The following is a 20,374-nucleotide window of genomic DNA, read 5'->3' on the forward strand; positions in this document are numbered from 1 at the left end:
AATCAAGATCACGTGGAAGTGTTAATACTAGTTTATAATGCCTTGGTAAGACCACACCTGGTACTGCATTCAGTTTTGGTCACCGTGATGTAAAGAAGAACTTGAGATTCTAGAAAGAGTTCAGAGAAGAGCAACAAAGATGATTAGGGAACTAAAGGCTAAAATATATGAAGAATGGTTACAGGAACTGGGTATGTCTAATTTAATGAAAAAAAGGACCAGGGGTGACATGATAGCAGTGTTCTAATATCTTAGGGGCTGCCACAAGGAAGAGGGAGTCAAGCCATTCGCCAAAGCACCTGAGGGCAGGGACAAGAAGCAATGGGTGGAAAATAATCAAGGAGAAGCAACCTAGAACTAAGGATAAATTTCTGACAGTTAGTACAATTAATCAGTGGAACAATTTGCCTCTAGAAGTTGTGAATGCTCCAACACTGAAAGTTTTAAGAAGATGTTGCATAACCATTTGTCTAAAGTGGTGTAAGGTTTCCTGCCTAGGCAGGGGATGGACTAGAAGACCTCCAAGGTCTCTTCCAACTCTGGTATTCTGTTAATAAAATTGTGCAGAATCAAATGTGCAGTTTTTGGATAATTTTAAGTCAGGTCCCTATGGCATAAACTGCAAGGTCTTCTATGTGGGACTGTTTATGAAGATTATGCAAACATATTCATTGGTAAAAATACAACAGTTAGCAAGCCTAAGCTGTCAACCTTAGCCATACATGATCAATATTTAAAGAGTTTCATTTTTTTTCATTTTGTTTCTAGGTTTAACTGATTTGTGAATGGAAGTGGACTTTAGTCTGGTATTTCCAACTGCAAACATTCTACCAAATGCATGCAGAATTTTAGGTGGCTGGTAAAAGAAAAAGCATATTATTTTAACTAAGAAAGAGTATGATTGTTATTGCTGCCACTGAATATTACTAAACAGTTACATTATCATTATTTTATTCTAGATCTAGGATGCCTTTACATGATTAAATTGCTGAATTTTGCTGGAATTTAAGAGTGCTTATTGGTAGCAACAAAGTTTCTAAGTTATGTAGAAAGCAAAGATACTTTATTTTATATAAAGTGAATCAAGGTATTATGAAATTCAAGTTTTGATTTTAAGTTTCAAAATGTTCAAAGTAATTTACAGCTAAGGCCTCTATTTGTTTATTTCATTGTAATAATTTCTGAATTAAATAGAACTTATCCTAAATAGATGCAGTAAAACAATACATTTGAAGCTTTAGGCTTTAGAACTAACTGGTTAAAGGTAGATGAGCTTAAAAAATACTTTATGATATCCAAATATGCTATTATAAAAATTAAAGTTGTACTATATGCAAAATACCTGTATGGGTTCTTATATGTTTTTGCAGGTCTCCTGAAGTCTTGAATGATTTTGTGCAGTTTTCTTCTGAACATCTGTAAGGCTTCTCTCCAGTATGAGTTCGGACATGACTTTTTAATCCATAACCTTGACAAAAATGGAATGATTTAAAATCTTTTATTCCATCTATCTATAATTTTCTATGAAATGCAATGATCTGCATGTTTTTTTTTCACACCACTAAAGTAGTAAGCCTGCATTACTTATAAATCTTTAATTAAAATTTCCACTTAAAAAGAATTAACCACCTACCTGTTGCAAATGCTTTTCCACAACCTGGATGGTCACACTGATATGGCCGATCTCCTGTGTGTGATCTTTCATGTACCTGTTGAAATACAGAAATCATATATTTTGTAATATGACTGTATATACAGAATGTAAAGAAAGTAAAAGAAAAAGTCAACTTGCCCATGCTGGCCAAAATGAATTAGAAAGGCCATATTACAATTTGAATTATGTCCTAGAACAGTTTTGGCGAACCTATGGCATGGGTGCCACAGGTGGCACGCAGAGCCATATCTGCTAGCACAAGAGCAGTTGCCCTAGCTTAGCTCCAACGTGCATGTGTATGCCAGGCAGCTGATTTTTGGCTCACACAGAGGCTCTGGGAAGGCGTTTTTGGCTTCTAGAGAGCCTCCGGGGGGATGGGGGAAGGTGTTTTTAACCCCCCCCCCCCGGCTCCAGTGGAGCTTGGGGACGGCAAAACATGAGCCTACTGGGCCCAGCAGAAGTTGGGAAATAGGCCATTCCCGGCCTCCAGAGGGCCTCCGGGAGGCAGAGGAAGCTGTTTTCACCCTACTCAGGCATTGAATTGTGGGCACTCCTACATATGTGATAGCACATGCCCACACCCTTTTGGCACCTGAGGAAAAAAAGGTTCACCATCACTGTCCTAGAAGGTTCAAAAAATTGTTTCCATCACGTGTATACATAGCATATTTAACAGTTTGTAAAAACAATGTCATTCTTATAGCAATACTTTTAACACCTTCCGGTGGTTAAAACTTTTTGAAAGGAAAGTTTAAAGCACAGAAGCAGTGTTTCCTCATTTATCTAAATTGACAAAATATATCTCTTAGAGTATTAGAGGAATTCTATGATTAGAATGCCTGATTATTGCTCAAGACCTCCCTGTAAACAACATTCCTGGTTTTACTGTCTAACTGGAGGATGACCAGGCTGTCAGGTGAACTGACTCTGGAGCATGCCACATAGAACTGGCCATGGGAGAAACAGGCAGCTTCCCTTACTTGTGTTTTTCTAATCCCATCTGTAAATCTTTTCCTGCATTTTTTGTCTCGTTTCCCTTTAACTGATGTTACAGTAGAAGGAACAGATTCGTTTGACTGAGGAGGAAACTTAGGGTGTGTGTGTGTCTGTCTTTGCCTACCAGCATCCATCGGTATTCATCTGGCTAATGTCCTGTTAGTGTCTGAGAGAGTTGAGGGGTGTTTGGAAACAGTATTTGCTGGGTGAGCAAGGAAGGAGACAGGAAGGAGCCAGGGCGTCATTTAGCTCAACTGTTCATTTGGCTCACATTCTTTTCAAATGGGGAGGGGGAGTAAAACTCCTTAGTATCAGAGCTTGTTAATAATAATATAAGAAATACTCATGCTCCAATGGTCATTTTGAAAAATTATTTCTTAGTGAGCCCGCAGAAGCCAAGAGGAACATATGTGGCAAATTTCAAGTTGGAGTTTTTTTGTTCTGGAGATTTCATGATTAATGCATGAGTGGGTTTTGCTTTTTTATATATATATATATATATATCCATCCATCCATCCATACATACATACATACATGCATGCAAATATCGTGTTTCCCAGAAAACAAGACATCCCCTCCAAAAAAAATATTTAAGTACATGTGCAGTCAGTCTCCACTATTTCCTCTGGTTAGGGTTGGGGAGACATAGCTGGTAATCATGCACCCCAAAATAATAAGACCTCCCCAAAAATGAGGCCAAGCGCTTATTTCAGTGTTTTAAAAAATATAAGGCGGGATCTTATTTTTGGGGAAACATGGCATATATATATGGCATATATATATATATGCCATGTTTCCCCAAAAATAAGATCCCGCCTTATATTTTTTAAAACACTGAAATAAGCGCTTGGCCTCATTTTTTGGGAGGTCTTATTATTTTGGGGTGCATGATTACCAGCTATGTCTCCCCAACCCTAACCAGAGGAAATAGTGGAGACTGACTGCACATGTACTTAAATATTTTTTTGGAGGGGATGTCTTGTTTTCTGGGAAACACGATATTTGCATGTATGTATGTATGTATGTATGGATGGATGGATGGATGGATGGATGGATGGATGTGATATGTGCATATTATAATATATATTATAACCTTATATTAAAATATAATACACATTTGATATTTTTGATTTGAACTGTAGCCCATTCTCCATAGCACTAGGAAATTAAACTGATGTTAGCAGTATTACTAGTAGTTTTACTAGCAATATTACTAGTAGTTTTATTTATTAAATGTTTATAACTAAGCACTTAGAATTATAAAAATATATGTAGCATCCCTCTAAAAAAAGGTAAGATTTAAACTATCATCTGTCAGATGTTGACTGCATTTCTATCATTTTCAGATTTAATTGCAAAGAACAGCTGGAAGGTTTTAATGGTTTTTCAACAATAACCTTAAGGTGATGAGCAGTAGTGTACAATTTTCCACAGCCATCATAGTCACAGCGAAAAGCCTTATCTCCAGTTGACTGAGACTTTGTTACTCTTGTGCCATGGCTCTGCAAGACAATCTAAGTGGGGAGAAATGACAATATTAACATTCAGGTCATATCTAAATTCTAGAAAAGGACCTGCGTTAAAAAACAAGAATCCTTTAAAATGGTACAATTCAAAATGCTTCCTACATCTTTTGGCACCATAATATCAGTATTTTCCTAAAGATTTATTCATCATCAATTTGAAGATATTTTTTTTATTACATAAAGGCGCATTCAATCAGACAGCATTTGTTAGGTATTTACAGCATTAGTTTTGAAGGGGAGAAAGTGCTTTGGAAAATACAGGGCCCTCACATAGCATCATTAAAAGTGCATTATTTTTAAAAAAGGCTTTTTCAACCCACACCTACTCTTCAAGTCTGAAGCTCTACCCAACCCTCAAAGTGAATTGCCAATCAATGCTATTTTGGACTAGTCTGATTTGCTTTTGATAGTCTTATAAAGAACAATTCCAGGCAGTTTATCAAAACATGGTGTTTTTTTAAACTAAAATGTATTTATGTTAATAAAATTATATATAAAAAGAAACTCTTTTGTCTTGAAGGCAATTACTATGGAGGCCAACAGATCAGGAAATCGTTCTAAACAGGTGGTGGCATAAGAAAATTTTAAAAATTGCTTACTGTTCTCAGCTCTTATTACCTCCCAAAAATCAGCTGCTCCTTCCAGGAGGTTCTCAAAGCAGCCAACTCTTGTTCAAGGAGAGAGCCTTGGTACCAAACTTTATAGGCGTTATAATTTAAATTAACATTTGGAACTGTATCCAGAAGACAAATGATAACTAATGCAAGGCCCACAAAATGAATCTATAATATGATCACAGCAACACATTCCATTTAATATAGCATACTAACAGGTATAAAGATTATGTGATTTGTTTTTACCTGTATACCTTTTTGTAAATTGAATGTACCGTATTTTTCGGACTATAAGACACACTTTTTTATTTCCCAAAAGGGAATGAAAATGTCTGTACTTCTTATAGACCTAATATTGCTGAAGCCCCAGCTACCTGCCGGTCATTTTTTTTGGCCTCCGCACACCCTGTTTTTAGGCCTTTTGGGGAGGGGGGGTGTTGTTCAGCCCACTTTTGAGGCTTTTTGGCCTTTTTGAGGCTTTTTTCAGCCCACTTTTGAGGCTTTTTTCAGCCCATTTTGAGGCTTTTTTTCACCCCATTTTTTAAAAGCAGGTTGAAAAAATCCTCAAAAACAGTCTGAAAAAATCCCCCAAAATGGGCTGCAAAAGCCACAGAAATGGGTTGAAAACGCTACAGAAATGGGCCACAAAAAGCCTTGGAAATGCCCCCCACCCCCCAAAGGGCCAAAATTGCCTTGAAAATGAGACGAAAAAAGGTTGGAAAAGGAAACTGTAGAAACTGTGCAATGCTCTGGGAAAGCCCACTTGTAGTCTTTTTCATCTTGCAATAGAGAGGAGAGATTATTCTCAGATGAAATTTATTTATATCCATCTCAACCTTTTTCTGTAGTGAATGGACAATATGATTTAACAGTACAAGGAAATGCATTATGTATATTCTATACTTAGTATAATACATTTCTTTATATGGTCAAGAATAGAATATTCATAATAAATTATTTTTATAATGAGCAGGTCCCTTGGTGAACTAAAGTAAGGATTTATTTTTATTATAGTTTTTAAAAAACCAGAGGACAAATTATATTATTATGTACCTGCATTTTTTTATCTTGTTCATTGTCACCTATCATCCCAGTGCTACTAACGCTGTCACTTCCATCAATAGACACCTGCAAAAAAAATTTAAAGAATAACCTTAAAATTTTCTTTGTGTTTGTTCACTTTCACAAAATGTTATTCTGTATGAACTCTTCATTAACCTAATCAAATAGTCTTACACAATAAATTAAATAGAAGATTTCCCATGGGTGTTTTAAGTAACAATTACGACACCCAAATTACAATTGACTTAGGGGCTACAGCGTACACAACTGCAATTGAAGGCACTAAAATTAATTATACTATATCTATGCAAACAAAGGCCAAGAATATCTTAAATATGCCTGGTAAATTTCTTAATATTAGTTTGAGTGCAGACATATTCATTCTGTTTATAGAACAGTCTTTCCTCAAATGGAAAGTTTGTCGGGGGGTGGGGGGGAGAAGATACAATTTATTGTCTAAGAATTCCATAATTCTCTACAATAGGAGCCAATACATATTTTCTTGTAGGAGTAGGAATTCCTAATGAAGATAATTCTGCCCCAGAGGGGAAAAAAATTCTAGCATACCTCTGTTAAAATTCCTAAACCCTTGTTATTTGTTATTAAAATCAGCTTTTAAAATGTAATTATTTTAACATTCTTATCTCCAAGGAATTATGTTATAGAACTGATTTATTGACATTAAAATACAGTGATACCTCGTCTTACAAACTTAATTGGTTCCAGGACGAGGTTCTTAAGGTGAAAAGTTTGTAAGACGAAACTATGTTTCCCATAGGAATCAATGGAAAAGCGATTAATGCGTGCAAGCCCAAAACTCACCCCTTTTGTCAGCCGGCGTCCCCGTTTTTGCGCTGCTGGGATTCCCCTGAGGCTTCCCTCCATGGGAGGGACTTCTGTGTTTTTGTGATGCTGAAAGGGAATCCCAGCAGGGGAATCCCAGCATCGCAAAAACGAGCGCTTCGCTGGCAACGGAAGTCCGGAGGTGGGGTTTCTCAGCGAGGGGAGCATCAGTGAAATTGCAGCATTGCAAAAACACTGAAGTCCTCGAAAGCCCAACTCCAGGCTTCTGTGTTTTTGCGATGCTGCGATTTCACTGATGCTCCCCTCGCTGGGAAACTTTCTGTCCAGAGGTGGGGTTTCCCATGGAGGGGAGCCTCAGGGGAATCCCAGGAGCGCAAAAACAGGTGCTTTGCTGGCAACAGAAGTCAGGAGGCGGGGATTCCCAGTGGCGGGGGTGGGTTTGTAAGGTGAAAATAGTTTGTAAGAAGAGGCAAAAAAATCTTAAACCCCAGGTTTGTATCTCGAAAAGTTTGTATGACGAGGCGTTTGTAAGACGAGGTATCACTGTATATTATGAGCTGTGATGGCACAGTGGTTAAAATGCAGTACTGCAGACTATTCTGCCGATTGCCTGCAGTTTGAAAGTTCAAGTCTCGGTGGCTTGAAGTTGACCCATCCTTCTGAGGTCAGTAAAATGAGGACTTGGATTGCTGGGGGCAATTTGCTGACCCTGTAAACCGCTTAGAGAGAGTTAAAAAACACTGTGAAGCTGTATATAAGTCTTAAGTTGTATTGCTATTATTAATTTTCCTCACGGGTAATTTATGATAAGAATTATTTTCTCAAGATCTTTTTTGTTTGCTCCAAATATAAAATATAAAAACTGGATATGCTATATTTCTATTAATCATTTAATATCTGGTATATCCATTATGTCTGCATTGCGTTGATTGTAATTCTAATGGTTTGCTGTACTCCTCTCTAGTCTTTTTTACTGTTAACAACCTCCATTTAAACTCTTTCTGAATATCAATTCTATTATACGTACAGTACATTTAAGTACAGCCACTTTGGTTTAAATAACAGTATTCACATATTGCACAGGATTTCCTTAAATATGTTTTATTGAATAAGCTAAAATTATGAGTTCACACAACATGCTAAACCATAAACAAGCATATATGAGCCTGACTGTTGGCTACTGCCCTATCTATTACATTGTATTTAAATTGCAATATAATTCACTTTGATTTTATCATCTTTACCAATATAAATTATATGTAGTTGTAGAGCAAAGTACCTTGGCTGCATATTGTTCCAGAGCAGTTATGGTATCTGGGTCAATAGTAGCATCTCCTGTGTGAAGACCTGCCACTGTGCCATCTGCCTGAATAGCTAATATGGTGTCCGATTGTGGCACTTGTACTGTATGGTGAATGTAAGCAGTGGTTCCATCTTCTAGTTGTACTGCTTGCAGGGCACTCTGGTCGTAACTGTCTGATAAATTATTTAAGATGAATATTAAGACAATAGATTATCTATCTATCTATCTATCTATCTATCTATCTATCTATCTATCTATCTATCTATCTATCATAAAAGGAAGGGCATAATTAAGAACGCCATCCTATTATAAATTCTCTGTTTTATTCATTATGGAATGGAATATGAATATAATGTTTAAATGTCATTAGATCTATCAGTTCCACAGATATATTCAGCAGCTTATATAGACAGCCCATAATATCTTTAGCTACCCTGACAGGCAAGTAACCTAAAATCTGCATGCTCTTACAAACTCACTTGTCTAAATTTCTAATGGTTAATCACCTATGAATAAAATCCTGGAGATCTGGAATACTTTTTTAAAGTAGGGAATTTTAAGGTCATTGTTAAAATGAAGAATACAGTATATCAACTGATATTTAAAACAAGAATATGTGTATGAATTTATTCATAGAAGGTTTAGAAGTTAATATCCAGGATTTAGAGGGCTACATCTTATTACCCGTTACATATTTATGCATCAGTAATTTTGTACATTAGTCAAATAGCTTTTTTTGCTTCAATCTCAGAATAAATTTGAGAGCATAGGTATGATGCCACATGGATTAATAGAAAAAGTTATTTGGAATGTCCATGGGTGCATTTGTCTCACTTCATTAAATAAAATTCACCCTCAAAGAATTATCAATTGGTAAATAAATGTTCCAAATTGCATTCCACCTTTAAATCCAGATGAATGCATCGACCTACTACAGAATAAACCGAGTTGTACAATGAAGTAAAAAAATGGATTGTTATTGAATTCCAAAGATTTTACAAAACAAAATAAATTTCTTGTTTTACGGTATAAGTACAATTTGAAATATATTGTATGTGATTAGTAAAAAATACATTGTTTTGTATTTTACATCAGCAAAATGTCATCAAGGTTGGAAAATGTTGAAAAAAATAGCCCAGGTAATTTTGTTTGATGCCATTCTATAATCTATAACAGAGGTCCCCAAACTTGGCAACTTTAAGACTTGTGGACTTCAACTCCCAGAATTCTCCAGCCACCCTTGATCTATAATATGCTCTCTCTGGAAATACAGTGTTCCCTCGATTTCCGCGGGGGATGCGAGACCGCCCGTGAAAGTCAAATTTCCGCAAAGTAGAGATTCGGAAGTAAATACACCATTTTTGGCTATGGACAGTATCACAAGCCATCCCTTAACACTTTAAACCCCTAAATTACCATTTCCCATTCCCTTAACAACCATTTACTCATCATTATTACTGGTACTCACCACTTAATAGTGATCATGATATTTATAAACATAATTATTTATTAACAATAGTTAATTTTTTTGTTATTTATTTGCAAAAATTATTAGTTTGACAATCATGTATGATGTCATCGGACGGAAAAAACCGTGGTATAGGAAAAAAACCGTGAAGTATTTTTTAATTAATATTTTTTGAAAAACTGTGGTATAGGCTATTCGTGAAGTTCGAACCCGCGAAAATCGAGGGAACACTGTATGGGAATTAAGATTGAAATCACAAAGACAGTAAGTGAAAAATACTTTCCACAAATGAAAGAATATGCTAACTTTGGGGCGTTTCTATAAAAAAATGTATTGATGTAAGGCAAATCTTGAATAATACATTTCATAAATTGAAGAGAAATAGAGATAATCTTACTGGAAAGTCAACAATATATTGACATATAATTTACCTTTTGAAGTGTGATGTATAAAGGCTGTTGTCCCATCTTCAAGCTGAACTGCCTGCCCATCTTCTAAATGAAGATTATCTCCTATATCAAAAAAATGAAAAATACCATTTCAAAGATGCAATATCCTATCATTACAAATGTTCAAGTCCTTATTTTAATATTTTAACTTGCACTAGAAAATATATTAATAACGAACTTCAATACTCAAACAATTATATTTATGCAGTGTTAAAATAACAAAGTGTTATAATTAATTTTATCATGAAGTCAATAGATAGAAATTTATATTTAATAAAATATACTTACTACTTTTAGACATGGGAACATGTTGGACATAGGCAGCTGAGCCATCTTCCAGCTGTATCACCTGGCCATCCATTAATTTGCCATCTGAAATAGAAGTACATATTGAACACTGAATAGCCCATCATCTCCATCAAGAGAAACAAGCTGCAAAAAAAAAAAGGCTACACTGCAAATTTAACCCTGGAATGCAGAAATATTTTCCATAGGTCATTCTCCAAACTCAGCGTCCAGCATCTGGATTGTATATATGTTATATTTCTTGCTGCACTGGAATTACTGTATACAAAAAAATGCCCTCAAGTTGCTTATCTCCAAGTTGAATCAGATCACCTGTTGAGTGGCTGAGAAGCTGAATTCATATGACTGTCCTCTCACTTTCCCAGACAGATTATTAAAAAAGAGATCATATGGACTGGAAGACATCCTGGAAATAATAGCATTCATATTTTCTGCTGATTTTGGATTAATGTTCATAATACAGCCAAGAAAGATGATCCTTACATTAATGTTAATTCTATGTTGACTTTCTTTCATTCTTTTATTCAAATAAAACAACTAGGGGAATAAGTGTATCTATATAAAGTATATGTGTGTAAAAATCAGAGGATACTTATTTCTTTAGTTTACTTTTCCCTTTTTTCAACCAAAGAAGCAATTCAAATTCATTTTCAGAATAAACATTGGGATGCTGTTCACATATATGTTACATATATGTTCACATATATATTACATTTTAAACTATGTTATTTTTAAATAAAATGGCTACAAAAGTTTAATATTTAAATGGCTAAAAAGGAACAATTTTTATTCTAAGTCTCCAAAGGTCCCTCAATATATGATTATGCCAGCAGGCCTGAAGACCCAAGATCATGTAAACTAGTGAGATGGCTTCATTAATATGAACATCCTATGTTTATTATTCCTGGTTTTTAATGTTTTTAAAATTTGTTGATGATGATTTTTGATGTTTATTCTTTTAGTTTTGTTTAAGCCTTGTATGCTGACCAGAATCATTTGCTTGTGAGACGAGCAACCAATCAGCTATTAGCTAATAGCAACCTATTAGCTAATTCTGAACACACACAGAGGATCTGCTGATTCTGAATTAATGAATATAGTCCTAATTGTTTCAGCCAAGCTTCTATTAATATTCGTAACAAATACAATAACTTTGTAACGGTCACAGCATGAAAGAATATATTCCTGAGATTATTTTTATTATATAAATTGCTATAAGGCTCTTCTAGATATACCTTTTGAATTGTGTTGTATGTAGGCAGTGGATCCATCAGAAAGAGTAACTGCTTGTAAACTCACTCCTTCCATATTGTCCAAGTTGTCTCCATCTACAACAATAAAAAACCACTGATAAGTGCATTTGCAGCATGAATTACTAACACATTTTAACCTTAGAGATAATTTCTGAGTGAATTTTGAAACTCTCAGTACCAATGTATGTTTTATTTTTAAGTTCTAATAGATTTGGGCTTGTTGGAACGGGGATTATCCAAAAAACATACCTTGTACAGCTACAGCTTCTGTTAAACAAAGAGTGACATGTTGCGCTTCCATCCCTCCTCCAGAGAACTCTGTCATTCCCTGAGAATCCCGATTTATCTGGGCTAGTAACATTGTCTACCTAAAACATAACAGAAAGTGAATACAAATAATATTTGAATTAGATTCAAACAGTATTCCTTACACCAATGCTTTAATATTTCTCACACCATTAAGTATTTATGATTAATTTTTAAAGGAAGAAATATTTTTGCAAATACGGTACTTATAATCCTCTAATGAGGCATTGCAAGAATCCTTGCTCCTCCTAAAAACCTTGTCTGAATTATTTTTAAACCTTATTTTGAATAAGTTTGTCTTCCAAGGGAAAATATTGTGACATGTTAAAGGCTCAAATATTAATAAATATTCTGAGGGGAATAGTTTATGCACCAAAGTGGGAAAAGTTCTAAGGAATTATGAGATACCTTTTTAATTAAAAAAATTGGGATTGAAATAGAAATGTACAAGATTGGTTTAAAGAAAAGACCACAGCATTCATACAAGGTCAAGTCAATTAGCTAATTCATTTGATACTATTGCATAATAAAATAGGGTTGTCAGTTGGTTTTTCTATATTTTCTCTTCATATGTAGGAAAACCAGCCATTGGTTGATTTGTTCTGCAACAGCTACTAAATAATAGAAAGCAAGTGGCAGCATTGAGCTTTCAAAAAGGCTAATCAGATCAGACTGAAGACTATCTATCACATGAAATTCCAGGGCAATATGATATACTGCAAATCGAAAACATCTTGGAAGATGACAGTGGCAAATCAATTCCACGTAGTTGCAAAAACATCCACAATTTTCTTTGTATGTAGATATCTAGAGCTGAGCTTGTCTCAAGAATATTGAATATTCAAAGGATACTTTACTCTCTTTTTTGACAATATATTGATATTACAAGTTATGGATTAAATTAGAATAGACATTCTTGCTAGTCCAATTTCACTTGATGGATATAGGCTCTGACATTGCATATTTTTGTGACTGGAGACTGAATAAAATAAAATTCAAGTACATGATAATGGTAAAACTTTTTTTTCTCTTAGCAGGGTTTACTTGTTAATCTTAAGATTAACACATCTACTTTATTTATACTTTTTTTAAAAAGCAGAAAACTGAGCTATTTTTGGCCTTTTTGTTGTTGATTTGCAAGAATACAATCCTGCAATGACCCAAGGACCACAAAAAACAAAATGGGTTAACATAAGCAGACACAATGCCTTTGAATACTCATTCTTCTCATATATGCTCCTTGAAATCAGCATGTGTTTTTAGTTTTTATCTGTTTCTCTATACATGCTTTTTTACCCCCTGCTGTCTCAGCCATCCTAAGAGAAATTCACATTCCATGTTATCTGTGCAACCGCCCTGTACTGTCATGGTGATTCTGAATTTTTTAAAAAAAATATTCATTTAATTATTTCTCCCACTTTGATGTCTGTTTGTTTATGTTAATTATTATACAGAAACATGGATAAGGAAAACTGAAAAATAATAAATTCATCAATGAATCCTGGCTTATATACAAGTATAAATCCAGTAATAGAACCAAGGAGCATCAGGGTAGGTACAGTATGCTCCCATTTTGCATCAGCCCATTTACAGTAACCAGAGGGTTGCCAAAAAAAAAAAGAGAGAAAGTACTTTTTCATTTAACATTTTAAATATAATCAAAATTCAGAAGTATGCTTTGGTATATTGTGTGTGTGCATAAGATTACCAAAATCAGTTAATGCTAATTAATTTGACAACAGATCATAGATTTTTCTTAAATGCAGTTAGTTTTATTCATTCATTTTATTAAAATTACCAAGTACATTTTCAAAGAGAAAGTTGCTTCACCTGTAATACATTAAATTTTCAAAATAAAAGCTCTGTTGCATGAAAAAGAGGCAAAAATGAGGCAGTTTGTTGTAATGGTTAGGGCACTTGCTGGAAACTAGGAGATATGGAGATCTTGTCCTGCCCTCAGGCATGAAAACTGTTGGGTGACTTTGGGCCAGTTGTTGTTAGTTCAATGTACTTCACAGGGCTCTTGTTGTGGGGGAAAATAGAAGGAAGGAGTATTAGAGACATGCACCACCTTGACATGTGAATAATAAAGGTGAGATTGACCTTCCAACCCAAAATAATATTTATTTAGATAAGCACAATTTCTTTCTGAGTGTAACCAGGTATTTGCAGAAGCAAAGAATGAATACAGTTACTTACTCTAAGAAATATGTTATCCAATGATGTATTGCTTCTGAAACAGAAGCTCCATTTAGCTATAATGGCTACTACTATTGGAATCCATTGTATTGAGAAATATTGATTGATTGAATGTGTATGACCGGACTGTTTAACTTGACTGTGCTATTTCTAAAACGTAAACACTAATTGAACTTTAATGTATGTTTTTGTATGACTGAATAATTATTCATATCTCCTGCATATCTGCTGGAATACCAATTTTCCTCTGTGCATGATAACTCACGGTTGTTCTGCACACTTCTTAACAAAATACATTCAGAATAAAGCTCATTTCATTGTTAAAGAAACTGATTAATCTATTTGATTGTATATCCAAATGTGTTTGCCTCTGGACCAAGCAGCACCTGGCACTATAATAAATTCCCTCTGTGAAATCCATCCCATAATTCTTTATTAAATTTGGATGAAATTTGATTCTTTCCATCAATTTCCAAGTCAATGCCTACATTCTTAAGAGAATTTTCACTTTTTTCAATGATTATTACTTCCAATTAAGTAGGCATATAGATAGTTGTCAATTTAGGACATCTGAGCCCAAAATTTCCACTGCTAAGACAGTTGATTAGTGAGTTTTGCCCCATTTAAAAATATTTCTTGCCAGTTGTTAAGCAAATCACTGCAGTTGTTAGTTAGCAACATGTTTATTAAATGAATATGGCCTCCCCACTGACTCTTGCTGTCAGAAGAATGGTGATAGCAAAAGGTGGCCATGACCCTGGGACACTGCAACTGTCCTGCTCAGGCTAGATGTATAATTGTGATGGAATGGACAATGGATGATTGTTTTTAATAACTGGGGGGTTTAGATTAGATTTAGATGTTTTCTCATTTAGGTTTCTTATATGTTCTATTGTATTTATTCTGTTTTGTAAGCTACCCACCCTGAATGTACTGAGAAGGGCAGCCTAGAAATCCAATAAACTAATTAATTAATGCCAGTTGCCAAGCACCCAAATTTTAATCATGTGACCATGACCATATAAATGACTTTTTTCAGTGCCAGTGTAACTTTGGCCACTAATAACTGTAAATCAAGGATTACCTGTACAATCAAAGCGTAGTCATTTTTCTAATGGAAAATCCTCATCTTTTAAAGTGGGTTATTAGGAGGAAAAATATAGAGAATTTTTCAGGACCCAAGACACTGATGATTAGGATCAGCCCATATCTAAGAACAAATGCTTCCTCAATATATTTAATATTGTAATATAAAATATATTATAAACTCAGTTTTCCATTAAATTCTTCCCCTTTAAGTGTAATATATGCCTGAGTGAATGCTCGAAATATTAGGTATTTAAGGTAAAAAAATTAAAGGCTTATATATAAAGGCTGTACCTCATAATAGCAAAATAAAGCAACATGCAGTCCAAACTAGTGTTGCAGGAAACTTAATCTACTTCCTCTGATGAAAAGAATAATGAATTAATTAGGTTGACATTTCAGAATGGCAATGTTTCCTCAAGTTAATCAAAGCATAATAGTTTTCTTTCCCTTGATATTTAAGACTAATCAGAATGAAACTTGATTTCTAGGCTCACATCATAAATTTCACATTAGCCTTATTGTCTTTCCAATGTAAGATGAAATTAAAACAATTATATTTGCTTAAACATAGGTCTGAATCAATTATCCAGGGATTGAAGATCAGTTTTAATTAGAACAGCTAAATGAGATGGTTCCAACAATTTCTACCTATTGCTTACCTGTTCACAAGGGCAAAATCAACTCCTCCCCATTACCACCTTGTCACCAGCCTCTGCTGGATTCCAGTTCCTTCTATAGACATGAGATTTTCCATTCAGATAATGGTCATTCTAGATTTAATCCAATATAACCCTATTACTTATCCAAAGTTTAAGCATACAATAGAGAAAATACCTTTTAATGAACTTCTGCAAGAATAAAACTCCTAAACAACTCTCATTAGAGTAACTAGGCACTATCTACCAGGGCAACATAATTGTATTAGGTTTAAAGAATCCTGTGATCCAAGGAAGGCACAGATACTTAAAGTTACAAATAGATGTTATTTTTTGTACTCCTGGGTTCAAAATTACCTTCTTGAAAATAAACCCAAAGCACTGCTCCTTGCTACCAGGGTTTTATGATATTCCAACCTGTTTCAGTCTATAATAATTAAGCTATGTTTTAACAAGAAGGAACATTAGACTGAAAGATTTGAGTGTGATTATCTTACACAATAGCACTCTATTAACTTTGAGGGTTATATCTATAGTTATAAATCAGTTTTTCTTAAAATCCCCCCCCCCTCAGGACTTCTTCTCACTTTAAAAAATTATGGAGGACCTCATATCTATGTGTGTATGGAGTGTAATTATCAATATTTCGTGAGTTAAAAATGAAAATTGACCCATTTGTTGGTACCACTTTTAAGAATAGCTTGTTGGGGGTTTAATATTTTGCATTATTTTTCAACATAGGCTGGCAAATAATTGTGATCTTGTGGTCCCAAGAGGGTTTTGAGAGACTCCCAGAATTCTATGACCAAGCTTTAAGAATCACTGCTATAAATGAAACACTTAACACATCATTAAGGACACACTTTACTGAATTATCAGAAAGATCTTCATTTTTATTGAAAAATAATCCTTAATTTTGTAGGACCAATAAATAAAGCATGTCATAAAAATTTAGTTTAAAAAAGAAATAATGAACTGGGTTTTGAAGCATCCCTCTTGGCTGTAAGATTTTCTAATTCAGTGGACTGGAATTAGATTTAGATGCATACATTTATAAGCAACTCATACTCTTTCCTATGAGCCCCTACATCACGATCATTTCATTCCAGGGAATTCGAGTCCCTAGGTGCTTCATAAAAATTAAAAAGTTATAATTATGATCACTGGATGAACAAATCTACTTTTACCAATCTTGCTCCTTCAGGACGTAAGTATTTATTTTCTACATAAATCTATTTCGATTAAAGCATATACTAAGTCCCACTATAGTAGTGTTTGCAATTAAGCCCTCTTGAGCTTTAATTTTTGATCTTCCCTTAAGTGGGTAAATAAATTCCTTTTAAAAAAATGTCATTTATACATGGCATGAAATTTTCTATATTGCACATCATAACTATATCCTACGTTGGGAATACAGTACATACAGTATATGATTTAACTGAGTTTAGAATCCTATTATTTTTAAGACTTCTTAAATAAGATTTGCAAATCATGTTCCAATATTAGTGGGAAAATGTATTTTCCTGAATGCGGTACATGTATACTTTATAAATATTTCCTGAGATGATACCAAGTCTATGTATGTTTTATGGGACAGCTGGAAATGTGATTTATTGCAAGATGGCAAAAATACTACATTAAATGAAGAAAGTAAGATAACTGAGTTTCCAAAAGCATGTCAAAATTATCGCGACATTTTGTTTCGACTTGCATTATTTCCATTATTGTTTCATGACTTTCTACTTTGATGCATTTTTTTTGCAAAACTCAAATATTTGTAATATTTTTTAAAAAAATAAGTCTTAAGGGAGTGCAATCTAGTCCACAATTTGACCCCTAAGACAATCATTAAGTGTTGTACCACATGATTCTTGACAAATCTATATTTTCTTTTATGTACACTGAGAGCATGTGCACCAAGACAAATTTCTTGTGTGTCCAATCACACTTGGCCAATAAAGAATTCTATTCTATCCTAAAATCTCTGAAAATAATTAAATCAGTGAGCCAGTTCAGATACAGGTATCAGATTTGCATGTCCATCCAATTCACACCATTTTTAAAAAAAATTCAGATCTAGCTGAATTTTAAAAAAAATAAATAGGATCCACAAAAACAACTTCCTTTCCTATACCTAAAAAACCCCCACCACCCTCATTCGAAATGGGCCTGTTGAGAATCACGCAGAGCTTCTTCCATCAAGTCATATTTGTGTACAGTATTACAATCAGAAGGGGGGGGGGACGTGTGTCGTGCACGTCTTTTTAAGTAACGGGTCAAGTGTTCAGACTGCTGAAGGCGAACAACTTTGTGGCGCACACACACTTAATTCGGACTCTCCGAACCTGCAGCTTCATTCAGGTCGTCGCTCGTTCATACATATATGGGTTTTGTAAAATAAAAAATAAAAATGGTTCCGCTGCTTTATTTTTGTTTGCTTTCTTTTTTTTCCTTTTAAAGCGCGGCGTGGGGTGAATTCCTCGGGGAGCAAAGGGATCGATGTCGGAGGAACAAAAATCGCCTCAAAAGACGACCTTTTTCCTCCGTCGCGGCTTGCAAAGGGCTTATACAATATGAACCTTGTCCAATGACGCAGCCCCTTAAAAGAGAAAAGCCGCCCTTCAAGCACGCTCCCCTTGGAAGTCGTTCGGGTAACATGTCGCTCGATTCCGCTTCGCCTACAACCCGGGGTACTTTATGTGGCGACTGTCCCCCGTCGCCGTTCCCCCCAGGGATCCCCGAGACGAATACATCGCGGGAGAAAAAACCTGGAGCCAGGGGAACCAAGAAGGCGGGAATACGAAGGAAGTGGGGGGGGGGAGAGGGAACGGGCGGGCGGCGGCAACGCCTCGGCTTTATTATTAATATGAGCCGCGCTACTTAGGGCGACTCCTCGTTTTCTCCCACATTTCCCTCTGTGGGACATCGCCGCAAAGGGATTAGGCCAGGCCAAACCCGAGAGTGAAGCATCCCAGCCGGAGATGGCGGCGGTTAGAATAAGGCACACTGGGTAAAAAACACATTTATATACGAACCTCGCTGAGAAATTTTCCAACAATTCCTTCGTCCGACCACCATGCACCAGGACAGGAAACGGCCGTCTCAGCGCCCGCCCGCCTATCCCAGCACCGCCCAGAGCCACGCGGGGAGGCCCCGCCGCCAGCAGCTACTCAGATTTTCATTGGCCACTTGGCGATTCCAAACCCCGCCCTTAGTCGCCATTGGGCGTTTTAGGTTTGGAGGGCACTCTCTATTGGTAGTCGGTCCGTGGGAACGCCTTCACGCTACAAGGGTACTTGGCTATGCTGAGTTCGGGGCCGTCGCAGCAACCATTTTATGGCACGTCGGGCGAGGCTGTAATGCGTCAGTGAGGGGAAAAGGGACTGGCGCCATTTTAGTCCCCCTCCTCCCTCTCGGGTCTTTCCCCATGAGAGGAGTCATAGCGCTACTGTTTGAAACAAACTATTTGAATTGAATCGAGCGGCTGTGTGATTAGAAGTCCCGTGGTCGCGAAGTGCTTGTGTTATTTGTGGAATGACCGTCTTGCTAGTCACTTTGGGACTTACTTAGTCGACCGGTGCTCACAAGCTTTTATTTTCTTGGGTGGGAAGGCTTTCTCTGTCATCACCGCGACGAAAGAAGGTATCCCTAGAGGAAATCGCTTCAATTTACTGTCGGCCAACTTAACATAGTATTTTCGATATTCCGAGCCGCCTTGATTCTCAGAAGGGCAACATAGAAATCTAATAAATTATTGTTATTATTAATAATATTATTATTAATAAAAATATTAACCATCCTTATTCGGAACTGTCTATATCAGGGGTAGGCAAAGTTGGCTCTTCTATGACTTGTGGACTTCAACTCCCAGAATTCCTGATCCAACCATGCTAGCTGAGGAATTCTGGGAGTTGAAGTCCACAAATCATAAAAGAGCCAACTTTGCCTACCCCGATCTAAACATTCAGACATTACCTTAACATTTCTCAGTCCTTGCTTAGGATTTGAACTGTTAAGTTTTTATCAGTCCCAGATTGAATTAAATAGTGTAAGTGGGTTGTGATAGTTCTAACTTCCTTTGAGTGACTTTGACAGAATTTTCTTTAAACAGCTTCAGTGGTTTAGTAATTATTGAAATGTTAAGGCTTCTTCCTTATGGAAAGAAGTGAACTACAATAGGTAATAATAAGTAGTTTAGCAGTTCAGATCTCACCACCGGCTCAAGGTTGATTCAGCCTTCCATCCTTCCTGAGTAGGTAAAATGAGGAACTAGATTGTTGGGGCGATATGCTGGTTCTGTAAATGGCTTGGAGAGGTTTCTAAAAGCACTATGAAGTGGCATATAAGTCTAAATGCTATTGCTATAATTGGCCTGATGAATAAATCTTCAGGAGCCTTCGGAGAGCGGCGGCATACAAATCTAATAAATTATTATTATTATTGTTGTTGTTGTTATTATTATTATTATTATCTCCGAATGCACTCACTGGGATTTCCAATCTAGAATGATTATAGGCTAGCTAGTTCACTCAGCAGATAGCATGTTTTATCATCTTTTTTGCCTCTGTAAAGCTTAAGATCATCTTGAGATTTCCCAATTCTTAACACTATTAAGATGAGAAAGGTCATAAAAATACGCAAGTGTGCAAGAATCTCCAGATATTAGATAAAAGTGGGTAGGGAGAACCA

The 20,374-nt window shown here is 35.8% G+C and overlaps 1 protein-coding gene across 5 annotated transcripts in view; it reads right to left on the minus strand.

Moving 5' to 3' along the window:
* Positions 1 to 18,824, minus strand: part of ZNF143 (zinc finger protein 143) — a 40,089-nt gene extending 21,265 nt beyond the window's left edge. The window contains exons 1-12 of one of the 5 annotated variants that reach the window (XM_070763360.1): positions 18,721 to 18,818; positions 15,689 to 15,761; positions 13,572 to 13,763; positions 11,685 to 11,803; positions 11,418 to 11,510; positions 10,165 to 10,248; positions 9,859 to 9,945; positions 7,936 to 8,132; positions 5,844 to 5,918; positions 4,048 to 4,164; positions 1,634 to 1,709; positions 1,343 to 1,468 (exon numbers count right to left, since the gene is read on the minus strand). In XM_070763360.1, the coding sequence (XP_070619461.1) occupies positions 1,343 to 1,468; positions 1,634 to 1,709; positions 4,048 to 4,164; positions 5,844 to 5,918; positions 7,936 to 8,132; positions 9,859 to 9,945; positions 10,165 to 10,248; positions 11,418 to 11,510; positions 11,685 to 11,796 (967 nt within the window). In that variant the 5' untranslated portion in view covers positions 11,797 to 11,803; positions 13,572 to 13,763; positions 15,689 to 15,761; positions 18,721 to 18,818. Of the gene's footprint in view, positions 1 to 1,342; positions 1,469 to 1,633; positions 1,710 to 4,047; positions 4,165 to 5,843; positions 5,919 to 7,935; positions 8,133 to 9,858; positions 9,946 to 10,164; positions 10,249 to 11,417; positions 11,511 to 11,684; positions 11,804 to 13,571; positions 13,764 to 15,688; positions 15,800 to 18,720 lie in introns of all 5 variants that reach the window. The other 4 variants (XM_070763351.1, XM_070763369.1, XM_070763380.1 and 1 more) reach the window with 4 other exon arrangements.
* Positions 18,825 to 20,374: the final 1,550 nt, after the last annotated feature.

Source organism: Erythrolamprus reginae, chromosome 1 (assembly GCF_031021105.1).
Source record: "Erythrolamprus reginae isolate rEryReg1 chromosome 1, rEryReg1.hap1, whole genome shotgun sequence".
Classification (NCBI taxonomy): domain Eukaryota; kingdom Metazoa; phylum Chordata; class Lepidosauria; order Squamata; family Dipsadidae; genus Erythrolamprus; species Erythrolamprus reginae.